We start from the raw sequence: 11329 nt of genomic DNA on the forward strand, positions 1-11329 counted from the left end.
TTTAGGCCATCATCCTGTATTTTAATGCCTGTTAAGCTGGTTCTTCTCTGGAATATCTTCAATAAACCCTTCCCTTTGTTCTTGTTTCTGTAAGACTACATTAATAAAGAATTTATCCTTATTTATTGATTAATGTTAAGGCTCCCACGTTAGTAATTCGCAGAGCCAAGACTTTGCTGACGCAGTGCTTTTCTTGTGTGTGTGAGTTTTATTTCCTCTTATGATACCTCTTCACTACACCAGAGCTGAGTGTTAATTTGTACAGAAGATGTTGATCTCTGTTAAAATTGAGACTTTTGTATTTAGTGAAAATGAATTATAAACTCGAAATTGCTCCATCTGGTGGTGGTTGAAGGTCTCAGGGAGGTGATGATTCAAAAGGTGCTGCTGAAGAGCAACCTGTGCCTCCCAGCAGACTAACATCACAGCTGACAATTAGAAGATGATCAAACAGCTATAAAGCATGGCGGGGGGACCTGCAGAAATTTGGTCCAGCATATCTGTAAAATTGGAACAGTGAATCAGTTTGCTCAGAAAAGAATGGGGGAAAAAAAAAAAAAGCCATATTGCTGTACCTGAACTAGCAAACCCAGTATCTAATTCAGAAAGAAAGGAACAAAACAGATTCGGGGGAAGGGCGGATCTGGGGAGGGATTTGGGGAGGACAGGGTTTGTTCTGAATGAAAAAGAAAGCTTATAAATTTATTGCAAGATGAAATTGGCAACGTACCTGCAGCAAAAGGGAATAAAGCCAAGATGAAAAAAAAAACCAAACCTGAATCACTGTGGGCTATTGAAAGTAAAAGCAATAAATACTTCAGCTTCAGCTTTATTACAGTCTGCCATCAATATATAAGAAAGAGTTCAGAATTACTAGGCCAACTGATGATTACAAACATGCAAAATGTTTTAATAGGCTGAAATACTGAAGTGAAAATGAGTCACAGAAAGATTATTCCAAGATAGAAGCTGTAGAAAGTGCTGTCCCAGCTGTCAGCCTAGGATTAACTGGGCTGGAAGTATGATCTCATATTCCCTCATGTGAAATTTCGAAGACAAATTATGCTGAAAACCACATCACTGAGTTGTATGAGGAATCAACTGAAGCAGTTCAAGAACTGCAGTTCAAGGGACTCTGTAAGATTTGGTTACTTTTCCTGGATCAAACAGCAGACCTTCAAAAAACAAACTTTGCATCAGAGAAAAAGTATTTTAGAATGCTAAAATAGTATTGGCTTGTTTTCTCCAGTCCTTTTTGTGTAATTGCATAATGGGAAACATAAACCTAAACCTGGATTTAGTTGTAGCTGAAGAACTTCTGTTGAGAAATGAAACAGATCCAAAGCCTGTAGCACTGAAACGGAGCCTGAGCTCAGTAGGCATCTTTTCAGTTCTGATAAAGGGTGAAAATTAGGATCTCAAAACCATCAAAGAATATACATTGCTAAAGCAAAGTTCATTAGCTGCACAGAAGCAGCATAGGAGTGGAAAAAGACCATTCAACTGGTTACTCGGGAAAATTGTCTCCTAAATTATGTGGAAGTTTAAAGGCAGAAGAATGACAACTTTTGCTGTCAAAATGCCAGTGGGAAAGCTCTCCTGAAAAGACGTGGCCAGTGCTGCATAAGAAACAACAGTGTATGTTGAGAAGAGGTGCTAAGTGAGTATCGTATTCAGGAAACAAATCACAGGTCATATACATTAAGTCTTCAGGCTAAAGTGAAGTAGCATTTGTCCTGATTGCCAGTGACCACAAAAAACACATATTCAGTGTATTTTCAGGCAGTGAAGGAAATCTGTCCAATACTCAAAATCTCATTAGGAATCATTTGTGCAAAAGAATGCCGTATTCAGCACTCAAGAAAGCAGAAGTGTATGGTAACATCAGCAGGGCACCACAGGGAATAATAATGTTATCATTCCTAATGTAGATCCCCCAGGACATAAGGGGAAAAGTGCTAAGTTATTTGGAAAAATATGCGTATGTCTCAGTAATTTAATGGAGGAAAGTAGTGGCATTATGGGGTACAGGAGCAAAACTGTTGTGAGGGATATGAATGGAAAAGAAACCATCCCCAAAAGTCTAGACATAAGACTCACTGAAGAATTCTTAACTTTTTAGGAGATACTAAATATATGAACGTTGAATGGGAGCCCAGGGGGATTGAACTTAAGTGCAGTGCTGTTTTCGTCTCATATATTACAGTGTTGTACCACGTGCCGGTGAGTTGTATGGGGTAATCCGTAACAGAGTTCAGTGCCAAGGAAGAGAGAGTGCTCCTCAGCAAACAGTGTCCTTTTCTTGCCGTGCCTGTAACTCTTAAGCTCAGCAACCCAAAATACCTGGGCTTCAAGCCTTTCATGAGATGTGGGATGCCTCTCTCTTTATAACAGTCCACAGAGTCTGACTAGAGAGTAGTCGGAGGAGTGCTACCTGAAGAATCCCCTGCCTTCACTGAACATGGTTCACACAGGCTTTGCCAAATACTTGTGAGTTCATGTTAATCGGACTGGTAAAGGCTCACCTAGAAAGGCTTTCATCTTAGTCTTAGTTAACAATGAAGATCTTGCTAGAGAGTAAGTAAAAGTCAGAAGTCACCATGTTCCTCACTGGCTGTGTGTGAAAAAGATAGTACCTTAAATTTATGCACAGATGTCAGAGACTCAAACAGATTATTCCTGTAGACATCCTATACACAGAACTCAAGAGAACTTGATCATTTAAGCCACGATCACAGATCTGTTTTGAGCCCTGCTAAGACAATTAGTTACAGATCAGAAACGTTGTTAAGACGTGACTGAAAATCAGCATAGTCCCACCCAAGGATGACACATTTAGCCCAGGATGAATCAGGACTAAATTTGCCCCACTTTAGATGTATAGCTGTCAATGTGCCACCTTTGACTAATGTCTTGGCAGCTGTGAAGTTGCAATTCATTCTGGAGTTTGCCTTTGCCTTTCTAGGCCTCCTGGTCCAGCTTGGTGCTCGGCAGGAGGTAGGTGGTGAGCGCAGGTGGCCAGAGGTGGGGAGGCTGGACAGGGCGAGGGCCTTCCTCCTCCTGCAGCTCAAGTTATTTCTCCTCCTGTTATTTCTGCTCAAACCCTGGCACGAACCCACCACCCACTTAGTTTTAGATGGAAAAACCAATCTTCTCTAGCTTTGATCGCAGTATAGCTTATCCCCAAGGATTTCTAAGTGAACAAAGAGCATACCTGCCAATATTCACTGCATTTATGAATGGGTTCATACTCCTTTGGGGCTTACTTGCATTACTACAGAATTAAATGGAAAATATCTCAAATATCTGAGACATTCATTACAAGATCTCCCTCCTAATTTGCCAGAGCTTGTCTACAATGAAGAATTTGGGGCTTATGTGGAGAATGTTAGAAAGGTTTTCAATAGTCAGTAGAGTCCAGTAATCAAATGTAACCTAAACAAACATGATTTGTTCATGTGATGAGTACCCTGCTGTATCAGCTCTGATGGCCAGTGCTCTGTTTTGAAAATCAGATATCCCTCCACTAGCATTGGGAATAGACACCGGCTTGAAAGACTAGAAATAATAAATTGAAATGAAAACTGGAAAAGCAAATTTAGGTGTCTCGTGCTGTTCTAGAGGATTATGGCAATAATAATCAGCCTGAGCTGAATGAGAAAAGGTGAAGAGGATGGCAAGGATTCTCAGGGGTACAGAATTACTTTGGGGCTAATCCAGTGATTCCGAAGCAGAACCCTCAGCCTGAAAAAGAGCTGACCAATGAAAAAAATAGTGATAAAATGTACAAAGTCATGAACGGCAGGGAGACGGTAGTTAACAACAGTTGTTGCTTGCCTCTTCTAGTACAAAAATGAGAGCACATCGGATTAAATGAGCAGGTGACTGGCTTAAAGCAAACAAAAAGAGGCGCTTCACACCATGCGTGGTTAGAGTTGGGGAACATTTCACCACAGAACACGCTCAGTGGTGTAAATGTACATGATTTTAAAAAGTGACTGGGCAAATTCACAGAAGAAATTCCATCACAGGCTATTAAATTCAGAGGAAATTCCATCACAGGCTATTAAATTCAGATGTTCTCTCTGGCTTAAAAAAACCCTGAAACCTAGATTTGTGGCAGCTAGGATTCCATTTTACACACTTGTCCTGATCCTATATTCTTCCCTGAACAGCTGGTATTGGCTGATGTTGAAGTCAGCTTATGCTGTTAGACCGGGTCTTGATCTAACCTGGTATAAACTCTCCTTGTGTTCTGTTAGACGAGAAGTGCAGAAGGGTCCTGAGAACATTTATTCACATTTTACAAAATTAAAAGCCCAAAAGGGCCTTAAGGGAACTGACTGTCACCTGTCACAGCAGAAATATCTGCCCTGAAAGAATTATAGAACAAAGGCGGAAAAGAAAAAAAGAAGAAAAAGAACAACCATGAACTTGGTCAAGCAAAAAAACCCAAAGTTTGACGGATGGGGTGGGGCGTAGGGTCATCTCCAAGGCTGACAAACGCTTTTTCAGCAGTAAGCATGGCAGGAAGCCCCAGATTTTCCTTCAGCCTTCTTTGGCTTTTCAGGTGACTGCTGCAACCCCTCACCAATGCATTGCTTTTTGGCCTGGTCACGCAGTCCATGTTTGTAATCCCAGCCTCTGCAGGAGGCTTAAGGGAAGTGTTACCTTCCCCCAAAACTGCATAACAAGGGAAGAAGGGGATAAACCCACAAAAAAGTGGAGCTAAAATGGTGGTCACTGTGATACTGGGCAATGGAGGCCACAGCTATGGGTGCAACAGACACCACCATCCTGTTGCATGGTCATTGCTGGAGGATTTTTTCTCTTCATGACACAAGCAGCTCAGAATCCAGTCCAATCTTTGGCCAAAGGAACTACATTGACTAAAAGTGTAAAGTATTCAGGATATGGTTTTACTTCAATAACAGAAAGTCTGGCTCTGCAGGTAAGACCCAGATCTGGGTGTGGAGATGTATGACACCACGCCAAAAGAAGTGCAGCCTTTGGTGTTGGAGTCTTGGAAGGTGCAGCAAGCCCAGGGCAGGCTTTTCAGCTCCAGCATGTGTAGCTGGTGTCCAGGCTCTACCCTGCTTTCCACAGGCGTCAAACTCTCAACAAATCACCCAGGGACACACACCGCCACCAGGCAGCTGACCTGTCTGGAGCTGGAGGAGGCTCTGGCATCCTTCTGCATGGTCAGGGTCAGCTCTGGAAAACCCAGAGCACTTCAGCCAGTGTGCCAGTGTGCCAGTGTGCCAGTGTGGCTGCATGAAAGTGCCCCAAACAGTGCCCACGGTGCTCTTTGATTTTTGAATGATGGGCCAGGGAAGGTCTGCAGGCTCATCTATCCCCTATCACAATGTGGACTCCTGGGTGCTCTGCTCAGACACGGGCTCCCCAGCTGTAGGAAGAGTGTGTAGGCCAGGATGCTGTGGGGTTCCTGAGGGGCACTGTCCCCCAGGACCCATCAGGGGGAGGTGATGGTGAGTCCACCCAGTCTGGCTCCTGCCCAGTGTCCCTGGAGGCACCATCTGAGCCAGGATGCCCTGGCTTTCTGGGGCTCTCCAGCCAGCTCCAGCTGCAGAGAGCTGCCAAAATACCCAATCCCTTCTCAGGTTTGGATCTGAGGGATGAGGCTTGCGGGAAAGCTCCTGTCGTTGCCAGAACTGTGGACACCAGGGGCCCAGCCTTGTTGCCCAGGACGGCCATGGGCTCGGGTGAAGAGCAGGAGCCACCAGGACTGCTTGTATGGATTACCAGAGTGCTTGCATCAATACATGCACTGTACTGATAAAACGTGGGGTGTTCTGTACATGCATGCAGGAATTGCGTGTATAATATAGAATTAAAATTTATAATTACTATTAATAAGCCCAAGTGATTTTTAAAAAACCCCTACCTGCATACCTGTATTTCACATCTCACTTCTGTGCCACTCTTATTTTAGGTACATGTCATGTTACATCATTCACAATCGGCAGGAAACCACGGAAGACAGCCGCCGAGGTCTTGGGCCCGGGGTGGCCGCTTCGCGGGTGGGTGTGTGGCCCATGAGGGGGGCAGCCCCGCTCCCTCGAGGAGGACTGCGGGGCGGCAGAGCCCCAGGGCAGGGGTGGGAGGCTGGTCGGGGAAGTTCCAGCCTTCCCGTGGAGGGGGGAGGTTCTCAGGTCCCCCCAAAACGCTGCTTTTCCTTCGGGTCTCGGAGTCCCGCCCGGGCGGGGGGGTCCCGCCCTGCCCGGCCCTTCCCCGAGGTCGCTGTGGGCTACGCCGGGCACGCTGGCCCCGGCACACGGCGTCCCGGAGCCGGCCGACCCGCCTCCGCCCGGCGCTCCTTGCCGGTAGGTGGCATCCCCCGTCCGCGCAGAGCACCGCCGGGAGCGGAGCGGGCCGGCGGCGGGGCGGGGAGCAGGGCAAACTTCCCGGGGTGCTACCTGGGGAAGCGCCGCTCATGGCAGTGCCGCCGCTGCTCGCCCTCCGTCTTGCCTTTCTTGCCCTTCGGAGAAGGCACCTGCCGGCTTGGGACGGGAGCGAGCGGAAGATGCGCAAGGACAAGTCGCGATCTCCAGGGGCTGCAATAACGCCAGGTCTTAATCGTCCGCACGAGGGGCTGCCTCCGCTGCTCCCCAGAAAGCAAGCCCCTCGGCCCCCCGCTCCGCGACGGACGAGGGCTTGCAGTATTGCCCAAGCCTGCCGGGGGGTCCCCACCCCCCCCGAGGCCACCCCGGCTGGCCGCGTCCACGGGGACCCGCGCCCCAGCCGGGGCCCTCCCGGCACGCCGTGGCCGCCATGCCCCCGGGGACCCGGTGCTGCCGAACAGCGGCCCGTGTCACACGCTCTGTGAAACGCCGGCGCGTCCTGCGTGGGTGTTAGCAGGAGAGCCGGGCAGATCCGGCTCCTCTGGGTTCTGCGGCGTTGCTACAGCGGTTCTTTCCCCAAAATTTTTAAACTCTACCGTTCTTCCTACTTAGGAGCGTGGCTTTTGTTTTTAAGGTGGTTTTAAACGTTCAGGAAGAACGTTCAGGTGGTTTTAAACGTTCAGGTTTTAAACGTTCACATCAGAAAGTGCCAGGAGAAGAGCAAGAATAAAAGGAACAAAAAGGGAGTAAAAAGGAAAAATGCTCTTTGTAAAGAGGAGAAGCCTCTCCAAGAGGAAAGTCCGCTTTCTGCCTTCCTTTTAGTAACTTGCCCTAGGACCCCAACACTAATTCAAAGAGGCATTTTACTTCCTATGAACTGTAAATCTCGAGTGACATTATCAGTCTTTCTACAGAAAAAATAGTAGTCAATTACTGCGTTTGGGGGTTCTTTTTTCTTGTGGCGTTTTTTTTTTCTCTTTTGTAACTTTTGGTGGTATTCTCCTGCAGGCGCCTTAGTAGTGAACAAAATGTAAATAGGATTATTTGGAAATAGTAGAAAGGATTATGTTGTAAATCCATGGAACTGGGTTTGAAACAGGGTGGCTTGAAGCTTTGGATTAGGACAATATATCGTAAACGCATTTCAAGAAAATGGTGCGAGTTGTTTGAGAAGCGAGATTTGAGCAGTGAGGACATTAGGCATCAGTCCGACCTTCTCACGACGATTTCTGCCAGAGCATGAATGCTCTCCTACTCCTCCCGTCCCAATCGGATCCTGATCGTGGGTTATCCTGCCAAAACTGGGAGTGATGGCAATTTTCAAAGCTTTTCTTCTTAAGATCACGGTGATTGCATTTAGGTCAGTTTGGGTTTTGGTTTTTTCCCCCTGCCAGCCCTCGCATAAAGGGGGTCCCCGCTCTTCTGCTGTCCTCGCATGTATCACCTGAAACTGGGAACGGTGGGATTTAATTAGGAAGCAATCCTTTGTGTCGCTTTCTCGGGGTTGTTGCTCCTACAGCTAAAGCAGAATTCGCATTTTAAAGGCCGGTGAGTTGTTTTCCTTTGCATACGAAAGAGGTAACGCTAATTATGTGTTAGTGTTTCCATAATGGAGGGAGCTGCCTCTCTCCCGTTAAAAACAAGAGCCCTACAAATAAACTGTGAGATTAGCGGTGTGCTTTGGAGGTGGTTCCTTGAGAGCGTGCGAGGTCGACACCGAGAGATATTTGGTTTCATTCTTAAATGAATTAAACTCTGGAGGGGGAAGAGGAAGGAGGGGGGAGAGATGTGTCTAAACCATCCCGCGGACAGAAGTCTGAAGTTTAGTAACTCACCGCCTCCCTCTCCGGCCTGATTTTTTTTTTTTCCCCCCTCCTTCCCACGGGAAGCAGGACCCTGTCCCTGGGGGCAGCCCAGGAAGACGCAGAGCTCCCGGCACCCTCCGGACGGCTCCTGGGAAGATGCTCCAGCACTGCGGGGCAGACTTGCACTTCCCCCCCCACCCCCCCCCGGGGCGAGCTGTGTCTTTATTCCCCCCCTTTTCCACTAAAGACGGCCCCGGCCGCCCCGCGGCCCCCCCAGAGCCCCTCCTGGCGGGGCGAGGGCGGGGGCCCGGGGCGGGCGGCGCGGCGCCCCGCGTGGGGGGGAGACACGGCGCCGCCCGGGGCCGCCGCTCGCCCCGCCGCGCTCTGACGCTGGGAGCCATGTGATGGCCCCTCGCTATAAGGCAGCGAGGAAGGCCGCCCTCTCTGGGACTCGGCCCCAGCCTTTCCACCCTCTTCCCGAAGGCCCGGCAAGCCGCCCCCTCCGCCCTCCCTCCCCGCCAGCCTCCTCCCCTCTCCTCCTCCCAGCACTAGGCGCGCTCCCTCCTGCCCCGCATCCATTAATGTCTGGGGGCTGAGGTGAGGAGAACGAAGGGGGGAACCGGCTCCCAGGCGCGGCGGCACAGCCCCCCCCCGCCCCCCAAACCCAACCAAAAAAACCCCCAAAAGACCCCAAAAAGGGGGAGGGGAGGGGGGGGAAGAGAGAGCGAGAAATCCAAAAAGCAGCAAAAAATACCCCGAAACAAAACCCAAACCAGCCGCCGCCTCCGAGCGGGCGGCGGGAGCGCTCCCGCGGCGCGGCGGCGGCGGCGCTGGGGGCCGGCGCGGCTCGGAGCGGCCCGCCTGCCCGCGGCGGCGGCGGCGGCGGGGCGGCTCTCCGCGGAGCAGCGCGGGGGCCTGGCGGCGGCGGGGAGGGCGCCCGCCCGCCCGCCGCGCCGCGCCGGCCGCCACCGATGCGCTGCCCCGCCGCCGCGCCATGACCCTGAGCTCGGAGATGTCCGAGGCGTCGGCGCTGGCTGAGGAGACCGACATCGATGTGGTGGGCGAGGAGGACGACGAGGAGGACGACGAGGAGCCGCAGCCGCGCCGCCGCCGCCGCTCCTACGCCGAGGACGAGGAGGAGGAGGAGGAAGAGGACGAGGAGGATGTGGGCGACCTCCACGACGACGCCGTGCTGCCGCGGTCACCCGTGCGCGGCGGAGGCGGCGGCGGCGGGGCGGGCGGCGGGGACGGTGCCGGCGGCTCTCGGCCCCCCTCGCGGGGCGGCCCGCAGAAGGCGGCGGCGGGCGGCGGCGGGGCGGGCGGCGGCGGCAGCGGCGGCGGCGGCGGCGGCGGCGGGGCGGGCGGCGGCGGCGGCGGCAAGAACAGCCTGGTGAAGCCGCCCTACTCCTACATCGCCCTCATCACCATGGCCATCCTGCAGAGCCCCAAGAAGCGGCTGACGCTGAGCGAGATCTGCGAGTTCATTAGCGGGCGCTTCCCCTACTACCGGGAGAAGTTCCCCGCCTGGCAGAACAGCATCCGCCACAACCTCTCCCTCAACGACTGCTTCGTCAAGATCCCCCGGGAGCCCGGCAACCCGGGCAAGGGCAACTACTGGACGCTGGACCCCGAGTCCGCCGACATGTTCGACAACGGGAGCTTCCTGCGCCGCCGAAAGCGCTTCAAGCGGCAGCAGCTCCCGGCGCCCGAGCTGCTGCTGCGCGCCGTGGACCCCGCCGCCTTCCTCCCGCAGCCCCCGCCCCAGCCCCCGCAGCAGCCGCCCTGCGCCTACGGACCCTACGGCTGTGGCTACGGCCTCCAGCTCCAGCCCTACCACCCCCACTCCGCCCTCTTCGCCTTCCACCACCCCTCCCCGCCGCCCCGCCAGCCCCCCGCCGCCCCCGGCAGCGCCCCCGGCGCGGCGCTGCCCCCCGCCGCCGCCGCCGCCGCCGCCGCCGCCGCCGCCGTGCCGCCGGGCCCCTTGCTGCCGGCGGCGGAGCTGGCACGGACGCCCTTCGGCTACGCGCACCCGCTGGGCCCGGCGCTGGCGGCCTCGCTGCACGCCGCCAAGCCCGGCAGCGGCGCGGCGCTGGCCCGCTCGCCCTTCTCCATCGAGAGCATCATCGGCGGGGGCCCCGCCGGCCCCGGCCCCGGCCCCGGCCCCGGCCCCGGCCCCGGCGCGGGCAGCAGCTGCGCCTCGCAGTCGGCCGCGGCGCCGGGGCTCGCCCGCTCGCTGGGGAGCGCCGGCGGCGGCCTGCCCCCCGCAGCCGCCCTGCCCGCCGCCCCCGGCTTCGCGGCCCGGATCTCTAACTGTTAAGGGTTTGGGAGTCTTTCCGAAGGTAGGATCTGGGGTATCTCTTTCTCCGCCGCTCGGATGCCCGGCGGACGCCGCCCGGAGGGTCTGCGGGCTTTGCACGGGGATTGGGGCTCGGGGGCGTCCGCCGCGGCCGGCGGGCCTCCCGGGACCTGCATTTATGCAAAGCCTGGTCTAGATGCTGCATGGGCAGGCAGTCACGCTATTGGAAAGTTACTCGTTACTCCTTAACAAGAAAAAAAATGGTGATAAATAATGTCTCTAAACCGTTAAAGTTCAGAGATTCTCAGGTCTAGGAGCTTGAAAACACTAATGTACAGGAAAACAAAAGGCTTGAGGGAGGACAGCAAAGCAATACTTTTTCATTTTAGTACACTTGTCTCATGTACTTTTATAAAAGAAAAGAAAAGATTAACATGTTTACACAGAAGAAAGTCAAGTTTATAATTTCTTATTTTAACCTGTGTTTTGTATTATAATAGACTTACGGAGTTTTTTATTTTGTACTTTATGCGTATTCTTTACAAGGAATATTGTTAAAAATTACTGGCAAGTATTATTGTACCATTTTAATGTAAAATTTTTACACATTTTCAAAAATAAAATTTTTAATTTTCAAAAAAAAAAAAAAAGACAAAACCAAAACCAAACCCAAAGACCAAAGGAGCCCAGCCAAACAATTGGCTTCAGACCCTTCCCTCCTTAATACTTCGCCCTTCTTTGGGACATCGATATTTTTTTCTTCGGGATAAATAGCACAATAGCCAAGGAATTTTACGGCTTGAAATTTGTTATGTCTGGATTTGACCGCGGAGAAGAAGAAGATCAGAATACGATCTTTGCAGTCA

General features: G+C 52.3%; 1 protein-coding gene across 1 annotated transcript; it reads left to right on the forward strand.

The window, feature by feature from the left end:
* The first annotated feature begins 9074 nt into the window (after positions 1-9074).
* FOXD1 (forkhead box D1) lies at positions 9075-10954 on the forward strand. Its single transcript, XM_072859693.1, has one exon. It carries the CDS (start codon positions 9162-9164, stop codon positions 10482-10484), a length of 1323 nt encoding a protein of 440 aa, XP_072715794.1. The 5' UTR covers positions 9075-9161; the 3' UTR covers positions 10485-10954.
* Positions 10955-11329: the final 375 nt, after the last annotated feature.

Source organism: Ciconia boyciana, chromosome 4 (genome assembly GCF_034638445.1).
Source record: "Ciconia boyciana chromosome 4, ASM3463844v1, whole genome shotgun sequence".
Taxonomy (NCBI): Eukaryota; Metazoa; Chordata; class Aves; order Ciconiiformes; family Ciconiidae; genus Ciconia; species Ciconia boyciana.